General features: G+C 32.5%; 1 protein-coding gene across 2 annotated transcripts in view; it reads left to right on the top strand.

Annotated features, from left to right (window-relative positions):
* Positions 1-23,722, top strand: part of LOC124369445 (tetratricopeptide repeat protein 28) — a 129,830-nt gene extending 106,108 nt beyond the window's left edge. The window contains exons 25-33 of one of the 2 annotated variants that reach the window (XM_046827451.1): positions 1,433-1,510; positions 2,187-2,340; positions 5,912-6,106; positions 6,618-6,725; positions 9,137-9,378; positions 12,950-13,105; positions 14,863-14,968; positions 17,209-17,600; positions 18,442-23,722. In XM_046827451.1, coding sequence (XP_046683407.1) covers positions 1,433-1,510; positions 2,187-2,340; positions 5,912-6,106; positions 6,618-6,725; positions 9,137-9,378; positions 12,950-13,105; positions 14,863-14,968; positions 17,209-17,600; positions 18,442-18,993 — 1,983 coding nt within the window. In that variant the 3' untranslated portion in view covers positions 18,994-23,722. Of the gene's footprint in view, positions 1-1,432; positions 1,511-2,162; positions 2,341-5,911; positions 6,107-6,617; positions 6,726-9,136; positions 9,379-12,949; positions 13,106-14,862; positions 14,969-17,208; positions 17,601-18,441 lie in introns of both variants that reach the window. The other variant, XM_046827450.1, reaches the window with a different exon arrangement.
* Positions 23,723-27,782: the final 4,060 nt, after the last annotated feature.

The following is a 27,782-nucleotide window of genomic DNA, read 5'->3' as shown; positions in this document are numbered from 1 at the left end:
ATGGAATATTCAATATTAAATTAAAATTTAATTGAATATAATTATTAGCTTTGTCATTTATAATCATAATTTTAAATTGATTTTAACATTTATTTAATTCTAAAATGTTTATTAGTTCATACTATAGATTAATTCTATTAATATTCATTATTACTTACTGTATGTCATAATTGTTAATTCAACCTTCTTTCTTTCTCTTATTAGAAAGAAGGTTGATATATTTAATAATTATATGAAATTTAATATTAAGTTGGGATTAATATAAATTTCTTAATTACTTAAACTATATTACTCATATTTATGCATATGGAATATTCAATATTAAATTAAAATTTAATTGAATATAATTATTAGCTTTGTCATTTATAATCATAATTTTAAATTGATTTTAACATTTATTTAATTCTAAAATGTTTATTAGTTCATACTATAGATTAATTCTATTAATATTCATTATTACTTACTGTATGTCATAATTGTTAATTCAACCTTCTTTCTTTCTCTTATTAGAAAGAAGGTTGATATATTTAATAATTATATGAAATTTAATATTAAGTTGGGATTAATATAAATTTCTTAATTACTTAAACTATATTACTCATATTTATGCATATGGAATATTCAATATTAAATTAAAATTTAATTGAATATAATTATTAGCTTTGTCATTTATAATCATAATTTTAAATTGATTTTAACATTTATTTAATTCTAAAATGTTTATTAGTTCATACTATAGATTAATTCTATTAATATTCATTATTACTTACTGTATGTCATAATTGTTAATTCAACCTTCTTTCTTTCTCTTATTAGAAAGAAGGTTGATATATTTAATAATTATATGAAATTTAATATTAAGTTGGGATTTTATAAATAAATCTACCCTCTATACTATATAAGAGGGTAGATTTAATTGTATTGCTACATCATTTTATTTTGCATTTAAGTTACATGTGTTTATTACACATGCAAATTAAATTACTGCTAATTGTTTTCTTTCTGGAATTTAAAAATTATAAATTTATTTTGCTTGGATAAAATATTTAATTACACCAATGAAATGTAATAATTGTTTAGTAAAAAAACTTTTTTTGAAATATTATGAAAAATCTTTTTGCTTAGTCACTTTTATAGATTTTTAGTGAGTAATTGTTGCTGGTTCACAGAGGCATCACATCATGATTTTATAGTTTGGTGTTACTTTTAATAGACTTATCTGACATGTAAACTCATGACTGTTTATTAAACATATTGACAGGAAAATTGGTAGTTGCTGGTAAATTACAGTAATATTCTTATTTATTATGTATAATTTCAGTATCATTGTCTTGGAGCAGTAAAATATATGTCAGATTGAAATCATTATAAATTTCAGTTTTTAGTATAAGTGAATGAGTAACATGGTTAAAATAAGTATTGTATTTTTTAGGTTGAAAAATCACTCCAAAGAATACACAGAGGACAAAAGAATGCAATGTATACTACACAAAAGAGTATAGAGAACAAGGTAACTATTAACTAATTATTAAAGATTAGTTTAGTCAAGATGGCATACTGTAAATGCTGTTGCAATATTTAACACTAACAGATTTGTGTTACCATCAAGCCAAGCTGCTATGGTTGATCCGATGTTTTAATCTTTTGTTAACCCAATAAGGAAAGGATATAGCAATATTTAACCATTTTTAATCTTAACGTTACTGATTTCAATAGATTATTTTCACAGTACTTTCCTATTCTTCACTAATGCCACATTATTAAATAAAAACTTGTGATATTAGAGGAATCTATTGCGGTTTTAATTCATAGTCCATCATACAGCATAATTTTACTGTGTATTATGTTCATCAGTTCATTATAAAATTGTGTAATTTACAGATCTTCTTTTCTTTAGTAAATTATGCCTTCTACATGTTGATGAATGCTACTGAATTATTTGTTGAGTGAATAAGTGTACAGTGCACAATTGATTTACTGAAGGCTACAATTCTTGGAAATAATAGACTACGACACTGGTGGGCAAATCATGTTTAAATTACCACAAAACTGTTTGAATTTGAGCTTGACCATTAATTCAGTAAAGATAACACTACATTGAAATATGTTTATAGTATAAGATAGTCTCTTGCAGAAGTGAGAAAACTGTACCATTAATGTAGATATTGCACATGTTTGCACACAAGGTGGGCCACGTCAACGGTTGGAAGGAGCTTCTGCAGTCAGTAGGGTTTAGGTTCGAGCCTGCAGCCAATGGCATCCCTTCTTCGGTCTTCTTCCCTCAGAGCGACCCAGAGGAGAGGCTAACACAGTGCAGTGCCAGCTTGCAAGCTCTCTTAGGTTAGCCTAACAATTGTCTTAAGTTGCTCAGGATCGGAACATTGTATATTCAGAGAAGAATATGTTGCATGTATTTGAACATTATTAGTGGTGGAAGTGTGCGATACCACTATTTTCGTATGAATCATTTGAGTACTTTGAATTAGTTGAGTATACTTAAATGTTGAGTCAAGTTATATGTGTTACTATATAACTTCAGTAAATATTAAAATAGCAATTATAGGTTTTAAAAATTAGTTAAAATAAACCGTGTGTGAGTTAACAACATAAATATAATACTATAAATTCTTATAGAGCCCCAAAAAGAATGATCATTTCCCAAAAGATTTTTTTATTTAATTTTCAACATTCCAGTTATTCATTTAATTTTTCATTATTTTCTTAATTACGAGGCATGTTTTTTAATTATGTACCATTTTGATATTAAAAAATCTAAGTAAATTTTTCAAACAAAACTTTATTTACCTGAAAGAGCATTATTTCCTCTACTTCTCTACATAATTTCCATTATTATAAAGGCACTAGTCTTATCTTGGGACCAGCTTTTGTATGCCGCCGTCAAAGAAGCTTGCCGCCAGACTGGACAACCACTGTTGCACAGACGTTTTTACTTCTTCATCATTGGAATGACGCTTCCCCGCCAAATGTGTCTTCAAGTGTAGAAACAAATGGTAGTCGCTAGGTGCTAGATCGGGACTGTATGCAGGATGGTCCAATTGTTCCCAGCCAAATAAAGTGATGAGCTCTTGCGTTCGATTTGCTGAATGTGGACGAGCATTATCGTGGAGCAAAACGACGCCTGCACTCAGCATGTCACACCTTTTGTTTTGAATTGCTCTGCGCAGTTTTTTTTAAAGTTTCACAGTATGCGGCTGCATTAATTGTTTCAACACGAGGCAGAAAATTGACCAACAACACACCCTGTCTGTCCCAAAAGACAGTGCACATGATTTTCTAGGCAGAAATTGTTTGCTTGAATTTGACTTTCCTAGGGGATGTTGAATGCCGCCATTCCATTGACTGTTGTTTTGATTGTGGTGTAACATAGGCTACCCACGTTTCATCGCCTTTAACGATATGGCTTAAAAAATCATCGCCCTCATTACTGTAACGCTCGAGAAAGCTCAATGCACTGCCCAATCGTTTGGTTTTGTGCTCATCATTCAACATTTTCTGTACCCACCGTGAACACAGTTTCCGATAATTTAAACGTTCGGACACAATTTCGTAGAGAACACTTCTTGATACAGCAGGAAATTTTTCAGCTAAGGACGAAATTGTGAACCGTCTGTTCCCTTTCACTTTACAGTCCACTTTTTGAATGAGATCATCGGTAATGACTGAAGGTCGCCCACTTCGCTCCTCATCATGAACATTTGTGCGGCCATCTTTGAAGGCCCTAACCCATTTCCGCACCATTTTTATATAGATCACTCATATGTTTTCACCATAAACTTCACTAATTTGTCGATGAATGTCAATTGCTTTTAAGCCTTTAGCACAGAGAAAACGAATCACAGCACGCACTTCACAGTCGGCGGGATTCTCGATAGTCAGCGGCATTTTAAAATCACGTAAACAAACAAACACTCGATCAAACGGCGTTGTAATGGCTTCCCAACTGATGTAGCTACATTACGCTCATGCGCTAAACGGCAACTGCAGTGCTGCGGCGGCGTAATTTAAAATTGGTACTTACTTTAAAAACATGCCTCGTATTCTATTTCTTAATATTATTTTTCAGTTTTTCTTCTGTGTTATAATATACAAAAATAACTTCAATTTTGGAGAAATAACTTTCTTGCAGTTTGGAAATATTTAACATGTTCAGTTTATTATTATGCATTAAGTAAATTTAATGTAAAATATATTGAAAAGTAGATAAATGAGTAGACATTCAATAAACAGCCAATACCTAAAGAGGTCATCACAAGTGTTCCTTTATGACATCTGATTGAGTACAAACTCTAATCTCCAGCATGTTGGTTTAATCTTAGAGGATGAGACCACCTGTATTGGTTAAATGGATTGAATTAGAATCTTTATTAAAATTGTAACCCCCCCCCCATTTTCGACCCCACAAAGATCGGAAATTATTTTCAACTCAAGATGTTTTGATAATGCTGACTTTGGTGAGTTGATCACCATATATTGATTTGTGATTGCTGAACCCTATGTATTAAGTCTTTTACAACTTAAGAAGAGGATAGATTACAATCCCCAAAATGTATTGTTCTCTCCCTGTAACATATAATGCAAAATGTCCCAAGTTCTGTTTTCATTTCAAATAAACCTTGTTCGTGAATAAATTCTACATAAAGAGTTTGTAATTCTTGTTACAAGTCCCAAACTTACAATGTTTGGGGGATAAGGGGCGTTTTTCAAAATTTTTAATCTAAACACAGGTTATGTTACACTTCATTCAAAAAAAGGTCTCAGAATCCTGATTATTTTATCATAAAGTGTTTGTAATTACAATTAACCTTATGCACAAGGTGCACCAAAAAATTTTAAAACAGCTGTTTTTACACTTTATTATAACTCCCTCATACATTGTACAGAAATAAAATTTGTTCTCCCCTTTTTGAAACTTATAATTTAATCTGTTTAAATATCATGCTGATCAGGATCAGACTGAATTAGATTTGCAAGTATCAATGTTTTGCTGAAGCAACTTCGAGTTGGAAATGTCCTTTAAAATACGTATATGTCTACAATAACGACAAATTGTGCTAGTGAAACATAAAACCTTGTAAGTTTGAAACCAACATTGAAGAATCAGAACCAAGCGACTCAAAACACTTTCTGGGAATTCAAGTATTTTTCACAATACTAAAAAAGGTTGATACATAATTTCCAATATTCAGATTATCAAGGTCTGTGGACGTCCTTTAGTTAAGCTGTTTAAAATTGAGCAATCTAATACTTCTGGGCAGATCCAAAAATGTATTTGTATATTTTTAACTGCATTAATATTGAATGAACATTACACATGACACGTACTGTTACAGATTTTCCTTTCATAAAAATTACTTTTTGTTATATAGCATTTTCGTATTGAATTAAAAAGAAGTTAAGTATTAGTAAGTCACTGAACAGTTGTAAAAGAAGAAATTGTAAAAGGAAACGGGTCTGTAATAACTAGTTCTAGATCTATAAGTCAGAATTTGTTAGAACTGGAAGCACAATCTCTATATTTATCTAACATAAAAAATTACAAATACATTGTTTAAGTAGGTGATTACTTTTAGAATTTATAAAATGAGTACTTAATTACATGTGAATTATAATGTTATTATGACATAAAAGGAATTTGTTTTGAAAAATAACAAATTTCTTGAGATCGTTGTAATTTGTTTGTTCTAAAGCATAGTGACATTGTGAAGAGAGTACTTGAAGTACTTGCTTAATATCAGATATAACAAATAAATCATTAAAGGTATTACAAACAACAACGGACTATATAACTAACCAAATATACAACCAATAATTTAAGAAAACTAACCAGTTTTAAACTAAGAGGCGTGATACACTTTTTACTGTAATGTACTGATTTATTGGTTGGTGATAGGTTTGACAAGTACTACACTGGCTGCCCTGTCCAAGCTGATGAGCAACATAGAAGTGGCAGATGATATTATCGCTGTGATACGCTTAGTCATTGGACAATTCACCATGAAGAATGTGGAAACTGAGAGCATAGAGATTCCTATCAGTGTGAAACTGTGGCGTGTGCCAGGGGTTCACGAGTTGTTAGCTTCGTTAGGTATGTATTCTACGTAGTTCATAATGCGCTTCAATTGTATTTATTAAATTACTATTGCCATACAATATTCATTGAGTTTTTAAACTGTTGGTAATTGAACATATGATTGTATTTCAACTTTCTTTCTTAATTTAATTAAACATTTATTAAAAAACAAGATACTATGTAAGGTATTATACATGCCTGGAACTCATCTTGAAATATTCACTAAATATCAAAAATAAAAATTTTACATACTCAACTCTAATGTATATAATAACACACATCAGATGTGCTGTCTACAAAGATCTTTGTTTTTTTATGCACCTGTGCATGTAAAATGTAATCACTAATAAGTGTTTCATACAAGTTTATTTAATAAATGTTTATACTTGAAACCTGTAAATATTTTTATCTAATTCAACCACAAATCTGAGCCATTAAAGTATCATGAACTTTCTTCATTATGTTTAATTTTATGATTTTTATCCTATCTGTCACATTATAATAATTTCTTTGTGACTTTGTATAGGATTTGACTTGATGGAGGTGGGTCAAGATGAAGTTACACTACGAACAGGCAAACAAGCCAACAGGCGCAGCATTCAGTTTGTTCTGCAGGCACTTCTTGCTCTCTTTGGTAAGTATGCTGTAGCCATGGCAACATACACTATAATATCTACTGTCTTTAGTGTGCTGTTTGAAGGCATATTCTAGCTCAGATTAAGAGTTTGCTTTCTTATAACTGATTTTGGGTCTAAGAAAGAAACATGCAAAAGGAAGATTTTGTTGACGTAACAGTTATTTGTGAATTAACCCTTGGCCCTCGAATTACTTTCAACAAAAACTGGTAGTCCAATCGATTTACCATTTGTGGGTTTAGGAGTGATTTGGTGTTTAGGTGTTTCTTTTTATATTTTGTCCTCTTATAGGGATTGGACAGTTTCATTCTTGAAAGCTATTTAGTAACTCATGTAAAAATCTTGATCAGAGTAATTGAGATCCATTTACACAATGTTTGAGAACCAAAAATAAATTTAAAAATGTAAAGTTATAAAACGCTTTTTTAGTTTTTTATTTTAAAAAGTTGCAGGAAATGCCTAGAATTTATGTTTTTTACATGTTTCTTTCAGAGTACCAAATATATTGATTGAGTGGATGCATATACATATAATTTCAATTCCTGTAAGAAAAACATATTGTATAATGAATAATTTCAAATAAATGTAAAAAATCTCAAATCAACTGCAACTCTTGCAGTTATAGGCCTATTAGAACTAGTTGATGGCAAGTCACCATCTAAATTAGTGTTCTGAGGATCACTAGTAACATTTTCATCATAAGTGAAGTTTTCATCATCAAATAAAAAATCATCTTCACTATCAAAATCATTACATAGTCATCTGAATATTCATTTAAGACTGCACCTATTTCGTAACGATCCAAATAATCCTGTTCCATGGTAAAAAAAAAAAATCACTTACACAATAGTATATGACTTAAATGAAACAAAGGAATTCCTGTTTGCAAAGAACAATGAAAATAGAATAAAGTTACAGAAGTGTTAAACAAAGTAAACACAAACAACCCGCATCAGACTACAATCCACATAACAATTGTGGCAATAAACCAAAACAGCTGATCTGTAAACTATGTTTTTCAAAGTGTTTGGAAGCAACCAGTTAAATCAAAGTCAATTATTTTGATGTTATCATGCATCTAAATATATGTTAAGGTCAGTTTATATTTGGCTTTCAGTGAAATATTCGGTCTATGATGCAGTAAGTGGCAGCTACACTGTAGGCCTGTCCACCCCGTCCTGCAAGGTCTTGGCGAAACAACGTATCGGCGGGCCGGCCCTGCCCTGCGAGCACTAACGGTTAATAACGGCCCCCTTGGACAAAAAGCATGTTGAAAGTTTTGTTTATTTGGCGAGTCAAGTGTAATCCATCACACTATATATTGGTTTGTGGTCAGTCACATTTGGTGGAGTGATGTCTTGATAATTGAATTCGAAAAAATATTGCAGCATGCTTTTAATGCAAGGAAGTTCTAGAAGCAATTAATAGCACAATTTATAAGAGCCTAAAATTAGGGGAAGAGATAAAAACCACAATTTATTATGAGTTAATAATGAGAGAAGAGTACTAAATCAAAAATAGAAGAGAGTGGACAAATCTCTCGCTCCACAAGTGATCTAAGATTGAGAGAAGAGCAATTAAAAGCACACACCACAATGGAAGAGTTGTGAATTTTGAAAGGGGGAGAGGTGAGGGCATGAAAATATAATGAAATTAAAAATCTTAATTTATACAGGCAAAGTTATGGCTACATAGTCTTTTCTTACATTTAACCTGGGACAAGGAATTAACAAATAAAATAAAATTAAATATTACCTTATGAATTAAAATCAAAGAAATAATTACATTTAAATAACATGGATAAATCAATATAATATTTTGACATGTAAATGATAGTTTAACAAATTAAAAAACTAACTACTTAATCTTAAAAACATATTAAATAAAATTATACTTTTAATATATGCATAAAACTAAACTAGTTATTATAACTAATTATTCCTAATAGATCATAACTTTAATTTTCACACAATCTCACATTGATCCCTCTGCCAGTGTCATGCCTACAGCATTTTAAATCAGACCTGCAGTAGCTAATCGCTTAAGATATATATCAGTTTCGCCACAAACCAAGAACTGCTATTGATGGAAGTAATTGTTTGGGGAAGGGCATTCCACAACTTACAAGGATGGAATGACTTATCAAACACTACAGTCCTGTACTGAGGCATTCTCAAAACATACAAGTCAGAGCGAGAGATTTTACAATCAACTACAGAATGAGCATTCTCATCCAGTTTCCCATCAAGTGTGAAATGCACACTGTAGTATGCTACCTAATTGGTTAGGACATGAAAACCACTACCAATCATAAAAAAATTGTTTCAGTGTTATATATTCATTGTATATATAGTGATGGATAAATCTTTATTTCCATTACCATATTCATTTTTTGTGTGTTTCATTACAGATACCCAAGAAGCACCAAAGAGTCTGAGTTTAGCTTCATCAAGCTCCATGGAAAGTTTGGCATCTCTCGATGAAGAAGGTGAGACGGGGACTCTGCCCCCTCCTCCACTACCCCGTGGGCCTCTGGTGCCTGGCCTCAGAGCTTCAGGAGCTCCAGGGGCTTTCACCAGCTACGTCCGTAGAAGAGGTGAACCAGACGGACGTACTGCCTGCGCTGCTGAGACCAACACCGTCATCAATAAGGTATTGTACTTTTACTCAGAGTTTTATTTAAAAAGTTTCCAATTTTTGTTGCAAGATGTCCATTGAAATGCTTAAGTGTAAGGAGTGCTCCAGGTTTTATTTCTTCTTCAAGCAGGAAATGAAGTAAAATTTAAAAAATGGATATCAATTTTTCTCATTAGCTTAACCGCATACACATAATAAATCAAATACAAAATTGGGATGGACAAATATAACAAAAATGGAATACCAAAGCTAAAATTGTGGCCTCAGTTCTCAACTCAATATTGAGTCCTGTGTTATAAAACCTAAATTCATGTTTTAACTGTACAGCCACCTAAATCGCCTCCATCTAAAAGTAGCTCTAAACAATAACTAACTGGAATTTTATGTTTCATTATAGAATGTACAATCATTATAATTGGGCCATAGAATTAAATAGTAAATACAATAATGAAATTCTTGATTATATGTAATAGCAGCAATACAATCCGTATCTTAAACTCTAAACAGGTAATGTTTGCACAACAAAAATCTTGTAGTAAATCTATGTTAACGGAGTTATAATGATATATTGTGAATGTTGATAAATAAATAAACAACTATAGTCGTCATGATTAATTATTACGAGTATTTCTAATGTAATTATTAGTCATGATATTGTAAAAGGAAACAATAGATAATACAATTTCATGAAAATAATTATTTATAACCAAATTCATATAACTTTGAGAATTTTACTTAGTTATAGCTCACACTATGGTTGGTTGGCTCAGCTTTAACGAAGCCTATCACTTGTGGGACTGGAAAAATTTAATTTCTGGCTGTCCACACGATATTTTGAAAACAAACTGACCTATAGACTTGAAATTGTGCATGAAGCTTTATTTATATTTGAGGAATACTGAGTTCAATGATGGTGCATGTCACTCTATAGGAGTTTGCTGAGCGTTAGCGAATGTTTTTACATTGGTCTTATGGGTAACAAAAAGATTTAGCAGAATAAATAAATTTGAAAAAAACTCAATACACCCATAAGAGATTCAAACATGTGACATTAACATATCTAGCTTAATTATCCCAACACATACAATATTTTATAGTGACTTGGTGTGTAGACTTTTATTATTTAAACACTGATATTTAACCCAATTTAATCAACAAAAATCTAAATGTTTAATGTGGCAAGATATGTCAAGAAAGATATCATTTGTAGACTTTAACCCTTTGGCTGGCGCGCATTTGAGCCTTGACTGACACCCTGTTTTGAAGCTTTGTGCAGAGTTTTTAATTTTTTATCCTTTACAATTAATTATTGGAGAAAACACAAAAGTGTTATACATCAAATTACTCTGCAGAATGTGTTGTACAATATAAACATAATTATAATTTGACTTACCTGAATAATGGTGGATGTTTGATGGTCAGAACTCAAAACTTTGTTTTTCAAAAAACACTTTTTTTTATATTATGCCGTTAAAAAAAACTCTAAATTAATTTTATTTAAAAATCTAAAATATGCAAAATGTTCACTTACTTATGCACAAAAAGAAAATACATAGTTATAAACACTTTGATTTACAAATAAAATTACCGAACAGCTGTTTGGAACACTAACAGTTGTCGAGTCGCGTCACGCGGAAGTAGTCGGGAGCTTTTAGCGGCCAGTAAAAGAACAAATATATATATATATATATATATATATATATATATATATATATATAAATGAATACATTATTAGAAGGCTTGGGATCTTGTGATTAAAGTGATATAACTTTTATGCGATTCGAGTGGTAATTATCGGAACTATGACGTAATTAGTAGACGATGTTTAATGAGTCGTATATTACGACTCTGCCAGTTCACAGCGGGGAAAAATGAGTCGTAATTTACGACGTTGCCAGCCGGAGGGTTAAAGTTTGTCCATAACGTACTAAATGGAAGGTGAAGTAGAGCTGAACTCAACATTCGTATTGAACTTAATAGGTGTTAGAAATGTTGACAGTTCAATTTTATAAGCTTGGACACAGGTAATGCATATATATATATATATATATATAAAACAAAGAATCTCCATGACAAATGTTTCTTGCTTTAAAGTCAGAAATCACATCAAAATGTTCAGACATGGAACAAAATCATAACAGAGTATGAACAACAACCATCTCACAGTTTGAGATGGTCAACAAACTTGTACTCAACTAGACTGACCAATTCAATAACATGTGTAATTGTGTTTTCGTCTACCAGAAATGAAAATAAACCAGTGAAAGTAGACAATATCTTTATTTGCATAATCTTGGAGATCAGCATGGCGTCACAACTGTTACAGAGAAATGAGTGAAGTATGAGAAAGTAGTATAATATCGTCCGTGGGCTGTGGGACGAAGTCAGGTATAGTCTGGGAAGTCCTTCCATCTTAAATATTCTTCTATGGAGCAGAAAGGTCTTTTTAGCAGCCAGTCCTTTAGATGCCGCTTCAGCAGTTGGGGGTTGTGGTTCTTCATGTCATCTGGTAATAGGTTGAAGAACTTGGCTCCGGCGTAAGTGGGTTTCTTGCTGTAGAGTGTCAAGTGGTGCTTATCCCTCAATTTTAAGGGGTGCTTATCAGTGCATGGACACAGTCACTGCACTGATTTAGCACTCCTTTTCGGATATTTTCGAAAATGCACTCCATCGATAATGTTACAAAAATAAAACACTGATGTTGTTATTAGCTGTTAACACGTGCAGTACGAAGTTCTCTTGTATTAAAAACCGTTTCAATTAAAAGTAATAATGTGCCATAACAGCCAATACTTCTTTGTTACCTATAAACTGTGCTAACTGGCTTCCTTGGTGTATTAAGTTTACTTGGATGAAAATAGATCCAGATGAAAATTATATAACCAGAGGCATTAGAGAAAAACTGCCATGTCTTCATCAGGGCGATATTTGAGTAATTTATTGAGTATATTATAGTGGAATGACATAAATAATATGCTTGGTTTACGCATTGTTGCTAGATGTAAAATGCTGTAACACATGGTCACATTGATATAAAAAACATACAACTTAAGCCAATGCTACTTACTTGATTAAGCCAATAACTAATTTACTTGCGGTTGTATCTAAATAAATAAGAATAAGATGGACTGATTTATCTATTTTTATTTTAAGAAGCTCGCAATAGTCCAAATTAATCTTTTTAGGAAGAAAAATGAAAAATATGTATAGATCGTGGAAATGGTCAAGGCGCTGAATAAGGATCCGCCCTATTCTAAGGAGTGGACACAGTTACTGCACTGATTTAGTACCCCCTTTCATGAGCAAAGGGGTGCTATGCCTAGGAGGCGCTAAATCAGGTCCACTTATCCAAAGTGGTATGATTAGAAACCTTACAATGTACTTGCTGTGTATAGGGATATTCATTAGCCATTTACTGATAAATTTGCCATTAATTACAAATTACACAGATTAGCCATAAAAAAATTCAGTCACTTCATTTCAAACACTCTTAAATTCGTTACTTACATGCCGTGTGTTCATGTTATTGTGATTTGAGGCTTCCTGGTCCATGTTTGAGTTAGTGACAGAGTTATGGATTGTGTAGGTGTTCCCGAACAAGATTGTGGGACGGCCTGGCGGTGGAGGAGAGAGTGATGCAGCATTTACTCCCTCCCCTCCTGTTGGTGTGGGAGGAGAACAGAGCCTCACACTGACTCTTGCTCACCAGACCAGGATCAGGAGTCTCTACAGCAGTGTGCAGGTACTCTACTCACTAACTGCATCATTAGTACAGTACCTATATCACTTGGTTTCCACTACTAGAATCATATTTGTTCCACCATAGGTTAGTAGCCCTTGGGACAAATGCAGGATTAAACCAGTAATAAATAATTGTATTTCAATAATATAATAATTTTATTTACATAGTCACCTCTTAACTGTCTGGGGATGAATCAACTGTATTTTGAGTTACAATGGGAGCCCCAGTAAATTGAAAAGCACATAATATATATGAAAACTTTAAGATGAAGATAAATGTGAGAAATATTAGTCTCACCATAGGGCAAGATGCTATAAAAATTTGTTTCAAATTTTTAGAAGTTAAATTTTGATTCTAAACCATAAAAGTATATCAGCACATTTGCATGAACAAGTTGATTATATAAATCTAAGTAATTCTCCCAAATGGAAACTGAGATATATCTGTCAAGAAAGTTTTCAACCATCTGACCATAAAGATAGGACTTTTGGGATGAAAGACTTCTGTTCCCTGGTGAGTAGAAATCATCGGGACAGTTGTCTGTGTCTCATAATTCATAAAGATAAGATTAATGTGTTATGACTTTGATGGAGTTTTGTTAGACCGAATTAGTAAAAACATAGTAGTTGAACAATCAACGAATGAGTAGGCCTACATCGAGTCAGTTGGTAAGATTCAAAGTCAAAAGTATCTTTATTACACTATCATTTTGATAAGTATAGTGTCACAGTCATAATGAATTGTTAAGAAGTCAAGTTTCACAAATTATATTGAAAGAATTCATTTATGGTATAAAACAATCAATCTTGTAGCCAGTTCTTCAGTTCTAAGGTAAAGAGCTGATACTTTTCAGTAGGTTTGACAAGGTATTCCAAGGCATAGCTTGTTTTCTTTTATGTGGAACTAAGTTGTTATGTAGGTAGGCATTAGTTTTTTGTGTGACTGGTGTTGTAATGGTGAATCTGCGATCCAGTTCTAGCAGCTATTTCTTAATGTGGACGTGGATGTCTCCAGGATGTACAAGTTGATCACTGTGAAAATCATTGATTCTTGAAAGGCTCTTGTATAAGTTTATCTAGGTTACAGATTACACAGAATCTTAATTGCTGGTTTTTGTAGAACAAGAATGCATTTCATATTTGCTGCTCCAATGCTGCTCCAAAGTGCAATTCTATATCGAAGGTGTGACTCAAACAACGCTTGATACGCTGTTTTAGCTGTCATCATATCACTTATATTTTTCATTTGTATTATTACAAACAGGCCTCTACATTATTTAGAGTTAAGTTGATGTGTACTGTCCATGAGAGTTTATCATCTAGTGTTACACCAAGGTATTTTGTAATTGTGACTTCTTTCAGTTCAGATAGTCTTCTAGTGTTTTTGCTTTGACTACCCAGGACTATTTGTTTGGTTTTATTTCCTTTCACAACAATGGTCTTGTTGTGACAGTATATTATTCCCATATTTAGGGCAATATTGCCCCTGACTATATATATATATATATATATATATATATATATATATATATATATATATATATATATATATATATATATATATATAACTATATAGTTATATATATATATATATATAACTATATAGTTGTCATATTCAATTTCCTCCCACCATCTTTATTTTTAATAGTCATAGAACGAAGTGCTTAGAAGATTTTTTTGGCTTATTAATTCTTTGTTTACAGCCATGAAATCATCTAATTCTTGAATAGTATAAAAGGTTTATTTATTCTGTCACAGGATGTATCACCAGCTACCAGTGATGGTTCCATGAACCCACAGAGTCACCAGCATCAACGTCGTCCAGACTCTTCTAGTTCCGCTAGCTCAGCAACAGATTGGGAGGGTGAGGCAACCTACACTTTAGCTCTATACATACAAGGCCAGTTAGATAAGCCTATGCAAACTCAAAATGCATAATAGCATCACTGGTGGAGTGATATTTAGGCAGTGTTATCTCTTAGAGGAACACCCACAAATTTTCAGTCATGTTGGAGTATCAGTTAGTGTTAAGTGTTCATTTGAAACATGTACACTAGTTCCTGTATAATAGATGAACAAGAATGTTGGGTATTGATAAAATATTACTTTCTGACAGACAAATCACTTCTGATTTGCTAATGAAAAACTTATGATGAATCAGTTTCTACAATTAGAACAGTTTACAAGTAATTTCAAAATATATACGTGCAAATAACGTTGAATTCTCTAGGCTCCGTATTGATCTTACCACTCCAGAAATCATTCATCCAATCCATGATCTATTGATAGAAGGTGAAGATACCTAAGCTTGTTGGTGCTGCGAGCACCTCAAGTGAATGGGTATACAATATTCTGCTCCAACACTTGAGTATAAAAAAGCTGTCTGCAAGATGGGTGCTGCGATTGGTCAAAACGTGCAGAGTGTCCTAAGGATAATTTGCAGCTGTTTCAACTGATTACAGAGGAATTTTTTGTCATTTTGACACTTTGGACGAAACTTGAATCCACCACTACACAACTGAAACCAAAGAACACTCCAAAGGAGAAGGTGCACAAAAAAGGCAAAAAAAGTGTTTTCTTCCATTAGGGGGGTTTACGGAAATGGTTTCTTGATACTTGCAAAGAAATTAGGGGTGGGTCAATACCAAAACAGATATGAGATTCTAATACTAAAATTGTGGTTTTGATTCTGAATTCTATACAATTCCTGTGTTATTTGTAACTAAGAATATGAACCACTTCTAAAAATTGTATCAACATGTTTCGCTTCAGGTAATAGCTTATGGGAAACTGTGCATTTTACATAGTGTGTTAAAATCTTTGAAGACCACCTGAGAAAACAAAAAGTAATCCGTGAATACTACTCCTATTTAAAATGGGAATGCAGAAGTTCAGGAAATTGTCATATCCTCTCCTTTTATTTATCTACCAGAATCAAAGCAGAAGGAATATAAAGATACACATATTATGTATATAAAAATTGTTAAATTAAAATCTTTTTTTATCCCCAAGTTGTGATAAAATCAACATAGTATATTTATAATATAAATCAAATATTATTTGATTGACTTTTCAATAGTATTTTAATCTCTTTACCCTGTAATAAAATGCTTTAAAAATATTGGTATTAGAATTAATCGAAAAAGAGCCACACTGTCAAGAATTGTCGATACTTAGTACTACTCAGTTATCGATTATTAGAATTGATCGATCCCTGCAAGTAATTATCTTTGTTGACTACTTGGAAAGGTTAGAACGGTTATAGATGCATCATTATTAGGCCTACTGAAAATTGAATGACAAGAAAGATGTCCACAAATTAATGACACACAAAAAGGATGTTTTTCCATCACGAGAAAACTCCAGCTTGTTGAGATAGAGTTCCAACTACATTCACATCGCCGCTACTCTCCAAAATTGGCTGCTTCAGATGCTGCCTTTACCCTGATTTGAACAAGTGGCTAACTGGGAAGAGATTTTATGCAAATAAAGAAATAATTGCTGAAACTCATGTCAATTTTGTGGGATTGGACAAGTCCTATGACTAGGACGGGATGAACAAACTATAAGCATAATTGGGACTAAGTTGAAAAATAAATGTTGTCTATCATAAAAAAACTAGATTGTTTTATTTTTGCATGGACTTATCAAACCGGACGTATGTATACATACCTTTATGATGTTTGAAATACAAACTGATATTATTAAAGAGGTGAATTATGGTTATCAAGCTCTCTCTATAACTCAACCTCAATATATATTATGTATACATAAGGTAATAAGATAAATTTATAATTCAGTAAATAGGTCCCTAATTTTGTCTTCAAAATACGTATTTTGTCGTTCATTTAAGACTACTAAAGGATTAATGAAACCTTGCAATGATAAAAGAAAACTAATTATTGTACTCTAGATGTGAAGACACATTTTAGTGTCTCATTGTGAGTTGTGTTATAATATCTTAGTTTCATTCATTCCGTCTTCTGAGTACCTGTGATATTAAAAATAATTGTTTAGTGTATTTAATAATATATAAAGATATACTTAATAGTAAATACAGATTGTTTTTATTTAGTTCATGTATTAGAGCCAATACTTGTGCAGGTAATGGACACGCAACCGTTCTGAGGCGAGCAGCAGCGGTGAGTCACCCGTTGCCGCCACTGCCCCCACCCCTTGGTCGTAAACCTCCACCACCTCCAGGCCTGTACGAGGAGCCCAGCCACAGCTCCGACTCGGACTTTGGCCACCAGCCCTCTCGCCCGGCTGCGACCGCTCTGGACCGTCTCAGTGTGCGCAGTGGGCTGCTAAATCTGAGTGGTGCAGGCTCACGTAAGCCTCTGCTCTCCCTCACACCGGGCGAGGAGGCCGGCCTGTTTGCTGAAGACCAGGTTACTTCCCCCCGTCTGCTTTATTTTGCCCCACAGTTGGCTGAGCAAGGTGCGGACAGAGAGGGCTCTCCTGGCCAGCCGACCCCCACCCAGGCGGGTATTCAGGTAGTGAACATATGTATACACCTTCATATGTGCTATTTGGTTTATTTAAGATGTACAAAAATTCGAATTGTATGCATGACAACTGCAGTCTACAGACAGTGAAATTAAACATAAAGTGAATGTGATACTGGCAACAATTGGTAATAAATACAGTATTGGTTCTTGGGATAGTACTTCATATATTAAAATTCTAACTCATAATAATCTATGAATTACGGGAAACTATGCATTTTATATAGTGTGTTAAAATCTTTGGAGCCCCTTGATAAAACAAAAAGTAATCCGAGAAAACTATGGATTACTTGGTAAATAATAAAATTGAGTACAAACTGACAATACAAAGTGAACCTTAATTTAAACTGCTGTATCAGTTAATAGGTCTTATTTTAACTCATGACTGTTATCCTCTGTATTTTACTAGAATTTAAATGTAATCTCCTGAAGACAAAGACAGAGATAACAAACATATTTGTTTCAAATTGTTAGTTATAATATTTCTGTTAACAAATAGTTTGTTTTTGAATCCAAATTTATTGTTAAAATAGTTTGACATGGCCAAATGACTATTAGCTGAATCAGTATGACTTGAAATTTAAATTCAAATTACTAGACGTTATATTTTCTTATTCAGTTAAAGAGTTTATTGAAGCATGTTAAATGCAAAATAAATAAATACACACACACACACACACACACACACACTCATACATACCTCATGTATGTGCTGTAATAGCCATATTATTGATGAAAAGTTTTAATTAAATTGTATCTTAAACAAAGTAAAATAATTCACTTAAGATTAGAATATATAATTATTTACCACTGAAAATTAATGTTGTAGGACCAGATCCTGGCAACACAGCTACGCCGGTTGAACCGAGAAGCCACACCGACCATCTCGGAAGTCTACCACGAGCGAAACATCGGGTTAGGCTTGGCTCCACCATTGTCAAAGCTGTTAATGCCGACCCCGGACAACCAGGATCCTCTGCTGACAGAGGTATCAGAAAACAAGGATACAAGTAGGGATAAAGGCAAGCCATGGTTGTCTACTGCTGCACTGCAAAGGTTCTACTCAGATGCAGGCGAAAGTGACAGTAAGCCCCGTGGCTGCTCACCCTGTAGTGAGCTCAGTCGGAGAGATGAGGGAGATGGCAGGTCCATAGCAGACTCTCAGTGTAGTGCGGGTAGTTACAAGCGAGGGGCCACGCTTCGGCCACCTCCCACAACGCCGCGTACATACGATCAGGAATCACGCGGTCTTGGATTCATTGAGGACTCAGCTGAAGAGCCTGCGCAGCCGGTGCCGCGAGTGCGAGCAATGCACCCTCCTCCTCCTCCCATCCCCAATTCGAGGACCACTACTAAATTACACCCACCTACTGAATGTTAGCATGTAAGTTATTTACAGTATTGTGCCTTTGCCTTATATAATTGTCTTCCTGAAATAGGTATTCATAGTGTAATTATGGTATTGATGAATAGTATAAGTATTCTCATAATCTTCTCGTCCATGTAGTTAGGATAAGCCTTTGTTCTAGGAACTTCAAATCAAGTGCAATAAATATCATGCACTTCAAATGTATTAAATTCTTCAAAATATTTGTTTAAAATTATTATTAACACACTTTAATCTTTTATAATGTTTGAATTATATAAACACGGTTTTGCATGATGTGTACTGATGTGTACCATCTATTCTTACAGATGTCATAAAATACTTGGATTTATTTGTCAGTATAAACAATGACATACAAGAGTGAATCAAATATAGCCATACGTTTTTCGATGATACACTGAATGAAGTAGACAACCAAGCAGAAATATTCAGGTTGAATGTGGATAGGGGGGCTAATGGATAGTCCATTGTTGTCTCCATTTCTCTCATCAATAAGAGTCATGTGGTTAAGGTTACACTCATGATTGCCAAGTAATATTTAAAGAACTTTGATTTTGAGCTCGTGCTAAGCTATTCTCACTATACAACCTACTTATTTTGGGAATAAAATATCATCATTCATTAAAATTTGTGTTTAGGCTGACCAATTCAAGAATGCAGTGGAAGCAAGAAAACAAAAATTAGTCTGGTTATTATGGTCAAGTTTGTTAGCCTCAAGCCAATCAAATCTAGTTGAATGTGATCAGTTTTCCACAGTTTTAAATTTCTAGGGAGGTTGAAATAAATGCCGTAGACTACATTTTATTTCACAAAGAATTTTAGTTTCTGTAAAGTGTATACAAGACAAATCCTATAAATATGTTATATGAGTGAAAATAATCATACCACAGCTAAATAACAGCAATGAGGGGTTGCCCCATTACTGAATCTCATAATTAATTGTCAGTCTTCTCCGTAAAATGTCAAGCAAAACCTTGTAGTAGACATTTCTAATAACAGTCATACATAGTTAATACAGTCATTCACTTGCAGCCTCAAATTCCTTTGGTAGTGTATCTCTAAGCATCTCCAAAGAAGTAAAATAGCCAGGGGTTAGTTTACTTCAAAAGTTGACGGGAATTCCTATCTAGGTGATATAACACAACAGGTGTTTGTATCAAACAAACTCACAAGTTTACAAAAATTTGTCACCGTTAAAAAAATAGTGATCTTTCGTATCACACCCTCTAAAGTCTTACACAACCTTTTTGTTGTTCTTCATTTTGTCCTTAAAACAGAGACACAACTATCAATGTACAGGATGATAATAACTTGAGATGAAGCCTAATTGATGAAGCACATTCTCTCATTTTTGAAGAAAATTCCATATGCCTCGGATACACTGCTGGCCTGGTGGAGGCAAGGTTTTATCCATGTCCTCCTATCCAAAATGCATTCTGGTTGTGTGTATATTTCATTTGGTACAAATGTAACAAAACAAGCCCAGTTTATATTTGAAACACTCTTGTAACAATCATCTAAATTCTATACTGAGGTTGTGTGTTTCTTGTATAGACACAGAATGTTTTGGTTTTGTATCGTACGGTTCAAAGAATTATCCTTTTGGAACATCATTTGTAACAGTAATGATTTTAAAATCATAAGTTACAATAGGAAAAGTCAATCCAAACAATTCATGGAAAATTACTACATGCAACTTCTAACATAATATTTTATTTAAAAAAAAAAAAAACAGATTAAAGTTTGTAAATGCAGGATATCATCTTGATAGTAACATTAGTTGCTATGACCTACTCACAGAATAGTTTGGTTTTTGTATCCTATTCATATGAATCTTGGTGCATTGTTGAATTTAATATAATTAAATTGTTATATTATATATTATGATATTTCAGATCGAATAAAACAAGTGACTAGATGTGAGATACAAATCTCAATTAAATCAGTATTCAAGACAGGTTACTCACCCAACATGATTAAGTTATGAATTTTGTTTACCATGAAAACACTTTGATTAGCAATTAATTTTTGTTTACAAACCATAAAAATCTCTACAACTTGTGAAAAATCAACACGCATTGTCACTGCCTTTGTGTTGTCCAACGGTCATAGTGAGCAGTGGTTTATTACACAATCAAGATATTAAACTACAAAGTTGGACTAGTATTGCACTCTGCATGATTATATCAATAATGTGGTTTATAAACTAAATAAGGGATAGAAGGGGTGGTGGGAAATAAGACATTCCCGGCCCAAATAACATGAAGTCTGTCTCAATTACTTGACTGTTGTTGTTTAATGTCAAAACTTTTCGTATTGGATTTTATTCTTAGTATCAAACACTTATATTTTGATTTTCAGTTTTTAAAAAGTGTACAAATTGCTAATCTTGTGGTACAACAATCCTTATTTTATTGTGAAAAATGCTGTTCTGTAGGGTTTTTTTTTCATTGTATTTTGTCCATTACGTAATGACTGTCATATCACAACATACAACAACATAACACAATTATTACACAGAATATTAATTTGCAGTACTGAATAAAGTGAATTATACCCCTCTTCCTTGTGTTGTAGCCAAAATCTAAAATTAATTTGTATTTGTTTAGACGTATCATTCCATTCTTTTACAAACCATCAACATAGTGAAATAAGGAAAAGTTCTAAAAATTATTTATTTTACTTTTCCGAGTGGATGAGTCATGTCCGCATTTCTAATTTGCCCTGCTGACAACAGTATCTTCTGTTTTTCTTTATTGGTATCGTTGTTTATAAAAAAATTCCAACCAAGAATTTTTTTTTACTATGAAAATTGATTATTTAGATTGAGTGGAAACCCTGTAAGACTCACATATCAGCTGCAAATTTTTCTACATAAAACAGTAAAATTCATTTTGGATGAAATCATAGATTAAACTTGAAATTGTTTTTCTACTGTTTTTTGTAGATATGTTGCTAATGATTAGTGACCATACTAATATCTCAAATGACAAAATGTTGTACTCATGTTTTAAATCTTGCATACAAACTTTACAAATGCATAACAATATTGTTTGTATTTGTATTGTTTATTTAACACACTGACTGGGCGGATGTCCCTAGCTACTATTGCATTTTATCAATTCCCCCATCTCTATTTTCAGGACAATATTTCTTATGCTGAATTTCAGGTGTTGTAAAATTTTAAGATAAAACAGGAAACTCATTATTAACAAATGGGAACTCAAGCACTAAGTTTGAAGCTAAACGTATTTAATTGATTTTGCCTCGTAATTAACGGATTAAAACCCAGTATAATGAAATAATCTACACAGATAAAAAAAGATGAAAGGCAAAGATAACCTAGTACAATGAAGCAGATTTTGGTTAAATGGATTACCTAATAAACTTATTTTCACATTAAATATTTACTCTTATGTATTAAATTTTGGATAATTCTGTATTTCATCCCTACTAGTCATATAATCTGAAATGACTATGTAATGACTATATGAGAAAACAAATGCACAAATAGTCCACAGGGCCCCTTATTCAATGATGACTGTAAATATTGTAGCGCCTTAAATTTCAATCTTGTAGGACCCCTCTTGATAGTTATCTAGGGTTGAGCCTATGACAAATGATTTGATAAACTGATCTGATTATGTCCTTGATCATGTTGTGCAATCATTTACTGACATCAGTGGCAGCTTGTAAATATTTGCCTTGGGACTAAGCAAAATATCCTAGCTATAGCTCTGTTTGAATATTTTCAGTAGAATTTCATAAGTGAGCCTGTTTTTAAAAATTTAGAATGTATCTTTTTAGAAAAGTTTGCCAACCTGTCATGTGTTTAAGTGGGTCATAACTGCACTTTTTTACTATTATATGATGAAATAGAGACAAGATGAAATCATTTTCCAGTGTTTAGTCTTAAATAAAATTAAAAATTACAGTATAGTGTTTGTAATAGTAAACATTGGTTGTCTTTTTTTGTCTCTACCTAGCTCGAACATGTAGATCAGGTTAAACATGTACGGTACTGCACTCTGATGTAAAAGCTAAATAAATAATTTGTTTACCACCAAATTAACACACTCGTTAATAAATGTATATCAAAGTTATTTCAATTAATCAGTGTAAAAATTTAAATTTTTATCATTTATTGTGTCAAGCTGACAATTTGAAGTGTTCAGTTGTTTTTTTTTTGTTTTTTTTTATCAATGATATTTGTAAATTTGAACATTTTAGAGATATTATGATTATAAAATTTTATATATATATATGTTCAATAATAATTTATTCTTAACAACTATTTACTATTTATTATAATATTGTTTAAAGAATAAATTTTAATGTTTAAGAAGACTTGTAAAGTGGAAACAAAATGTATATGTATGTAGCCTGATAAGTGTCTTAATGTTTTCGAGACTAGATTAGCTCAGAATATGGTTGGGCTCAGTCAATCCTGTTTTATATATACTTGTGTTGGTATGTGTAGAGGCTGTAAATATTTAATACAATCATGTATACCATTATTGGCTGGACTTGTAAATAAGGCCCCTTACCATTCCACTTGAAGTCTGAGCAAACCAATGCAGTATTACATAACCATTTTTTGTTTGTACAATGTGGTAACAAATTGCAAAATACTACAAGCTATTTAAGTAATTATTTAGGTATTAAGTTCTCTTAAGTGGCTGTATATTTACTTGTTGTATAAATAAATTTCAAGTACAAATTATGTAATTTTCAATTGTTTCCCTTTTAATTTCTAATTTTATTTATTGGGAATTTCTTTCATTCGTGTATTTTTTTAAATTGATATGTATTTTAATCAATTTAGTTACAACAATTTGCCCAAAGCAAACATCAGAATCAAATTTTATTATTATGAACCCAAAAATCGCCCAAAATTTGAGAATATAGCCTGTCATGTTCAGAACCAGTGACGCCACACAGGCGTCATGAAAGTGATGCACAACCAGCACCGATATCTATTGTTGATGCAGCGAATTTTAGATTATTATAATATTCTACGCATTGCTATGAAACATGTGCATTTGCTGTTGTACATATTAAATAGATAAAAATGCCTTTATTTAAAGCGATTGTGAATGCACATTGTTTTTCATAATTACTCACATACATTGTTCTAAAATTACTTAAACCTATCTAGATTAAAAATAACTATAACAAAATAAAATTATTCTGGTAACTTCACATGAACATAACAAAACTAGACTAGGATTACAAATAAACCGTCATGATAAATTTTCTAAAACTAAGTACTTTGAGGACTTTTACGTTACGAGGAAGGTCATTACAGAATTTCAGACCAAAGTGGGAGGAATCACTGCTACCAATTTTCAGCCTCACACTTGTAAAGTAAAGCTGATTGTCCTGAAGGGTGTTGTGGAAAGCGACCTCACCTCAGCGGAGAAGCTTCTCAGCCAGGCACCCTGGCTCTTCCTGTGTGAACAGCCGGTTTATTAGGGAGCAAGTTTTAACCATTCGTATCATATCCATAGTCAAGAGGTTAAAAGCATCACGAAAGTAAGACAGGTGGTCACATCTTCTAAAGCAATTTTTGGAATCCTTCTTTGATATGCTATTACCATATGGAGGGAAACAATAATAAAAGACTGAGAGAATGAGGGACTGGATGAAGGAAAGTTTCACAGTGTCCAGTAGAACTGATTGGAATGTGTAAATGCCACACAGTTTCTCCATAGCTCTCTGAGTGACATAGGTGATGTGGTCCGAGAAAGTGAGGGAACTATCAAGCATAATTCCCAGTCAGTGCTATGCACTCTCAAGCTATAATTTCCAATTTTAGCCTCCATACATTTTCCTTTTTTATCCTCTGCAATTACACTGCTGTTACAACATATAATACAGAGCATTTATTACCAAAATATAAGAGTAATAAATAGACAATAATAAGTTATTATAAATATATTCACAATACAAAACAACAAATATATTCATTCAAAATGCTTAATCATTAAAATAATATTGAAGAAAATCATCAATCATCCCAAAATATTCTAAATTACTGATGAAAGGTAAATACTTGAAAAAATTGTGTAACATGTAAATTTTAGATTGAAAAATATATATTAATTATTATATAATGTCTTAAAGGGACTAATACACTGTTACTGCTGTGATATGATATTTTAATTTTATTTTACATTTGTTAGTAGGAGTTGCAGTATAAAAGAATATTAATCAATTATTCATTTATAGGCCAAGGCCAATTGATTACCACAACAACCACAGTGAAGCGATACGTGAAAATGAGCATGAAAAATTCTTTATTTACGTTTAAGTACGCCTATACAGAGATAGACTACGATGATCGGACTAACTAGTGGAAGTGGAACGGACATTCGCATAGAGATAAAGTGGAGTGCATGCGCGTTATTCATGAATACGTGTTTTTTGTCATACAATAGAATTCTACATGCATAATGATCAAGATGCTGCTGATTTCAGAGTGAATACTATTTATTATTATTATTTGGCTGTACTCTCGAAATAATTGTATGCAAATAGTCACAAAGGTAACACGATAAAAACAATTATATTCATCCTGCCTATCAGGTAATAAATTTGTTATCATCTAGTAGCTGGATTCAAAAGTATATTATTTCTATGAAATTTGTATTGAAAATAAAATGTATACTGAGATTCAGGGGCGGCTCTAAGCCTGTGCAACCCATGCAGTCCTACTGGTTGCCGTTTAAAAAAGGGTGCCAAATCAAAAAGAATACTAAAATTATATGCTACAAAATAGATTTCTCCTTAAAATGACATATATAACAATAGTTGACATCGTTCCACACTATCATTAATCTGATGGATGGACCGACTCAGCTTGATCAGGCGGGATGTAGGTGATGTTACCGTCAGTGTGTGTCTCATTCGTGAAGTTAGCAGCAATGTTTGTCCTCATAGCAACCAACTAAGTCTCCCAATCGTGAATATGACGTCAAATATGAGTAACGTTGACGTCTCTAGTAGATGTCAATTTTGATGATTGATAATGATTGGTAGGAAAAACTGGTAGTGAAAAACAAAGTTCTTGATTCGGCAAAGCACAAATAAAGACATTTTTCAGAAATTTGACTAAATAGTTTCCTAAAACACAATATGAAAAAATATTGAGTTTCATATTTTTTTTTCGTATTGAGTTTTTTATCTCAAAATAATAATTTTAAATATTAGCGTGACTTTATCTGTTCATACATTGTCCACTGCAACATCAGTAATTAATGTGTTTGTACTGCTGAAACCCTGCTGTGTATCTACATACTTAATGAACTACTTCTCCAGTTTCCACTTATAACAAGTACTAAAACTATGCCCAGGTGTTAGGAACATGTCCACGTGTATGGAGGTTATCACATAGAAAGATAGATGGTTACTTACACCTTTTGATCCCAAAATGAGTTCTTTCTTGGACCAAAATATACCAAGTTTCAAGCCACTGGGTCACATTTCCCGAATATGAGGTATATATTTTTCAGTGTTCATGTTTAAGAGCAACATAATAATAACAAGGTAGGAGTAAACCATGTCACGTAACATGTACAGGTATTGCTGTGGTTGCATTCAATATTTAAAAACTATAACTCATTTCAGTTTCGAAATGGACAGAAATACAAAATATATATTATATGTTATAATAAAGAACAGAAATTGACACAAAAATGACGTTTAGCCATTGTTGGTCATGCACCATCGGAATACATTCTCGTCTATGTATTAGTGAAGTTTGTTGCAAAATTTAAAGTCTACGGATTAAATCTTTCTCTTTATCCCATGCCACATCATACATTCAAATTTTTGTTCATTAAGTAAGCTTCCATAGCAGTGTTTATAAATTAAAAGTTCCGTTCAGCTAGGGAGGGTACCATAAAGCAATAGTGCGCTGAATTCAGCAACTTTTAACATTCACTTTTCATTCTATTATATTTCATTTGACTCATGTATAAAAATGTCACATAATCAAATCTCATATGATTGTACTCAGTTTCTTAGTTTAAAGTTTGTTATTGACGATAGGAGGTTTGAAAGGATAACTGGATTTTGGACATTCGCCATCGTTATATGCTACAAAATGTATAACACATATAATTATTTTGTAACATATAACGATGGTAAATGTCCGAAACCTATACTCAGTTTGTTTACTAATTAATTTATTCTGCTATTGTATCGTTACATTGATTGTTACACATAAGATTAATGTAAAAATGTTTGTTAACTCTTAGCCAAAACCTATATTGACATGTACCATCATTGAACTCAGTGTTCCTCATATTTAAAATAAGCTTCATGCAAAGTTCAAAGTCTATGGGCCATTTTACTATCGAGATGAGATACCGTATGGACAGACATGCAGAAATGAAATTTTTGAGCCTCTCGAGTGATAGGCTTTGCTAAAGCTCTGCCAATAAAAATAATCAAATGGATATAATAAACAACGAATTTGCTATCAGCAGTTATATAGAATACGTGTTATTCTCTACAAAGAAATAAAACTTATACATATAATCTTATATTTAGGCAGTCTGGATTCTTAGATTGTAAAATTAGCCCATATATGACTTGATAGTTTCTTAACTTTATTACATTTAAATTAGGTTTTAAATGATAAATTCCTTTTAGATTGAAGCAGTTTTTAAAATGATTTTTTTATGTTGAACTGCATGTGCAGATTATGTTTTCTCAGAATGTTAGTGAACAATACCAAGCCAATGATTAGTTATTCTTATCCTTAAATAAATTTAGGA

Source organism: Homalodisca vitripennis, chromosome X (assembly GCF_021130785.1).
Source record: "Homalodisca vitripennis isolate AUS2020 chromosome X, UT_GWSS_2.1, whole genome shotgun sequence".
Lineage (NCBI taxonomy): Eukaryota > Metazoa > Arthropoda > Insecta > Hemiptera > Cicadellidae > Homalodisca > Homalodisca vitripennis.
This window is presented reverse-complemented; position numbering and strand designations above follow the sequence as displayed.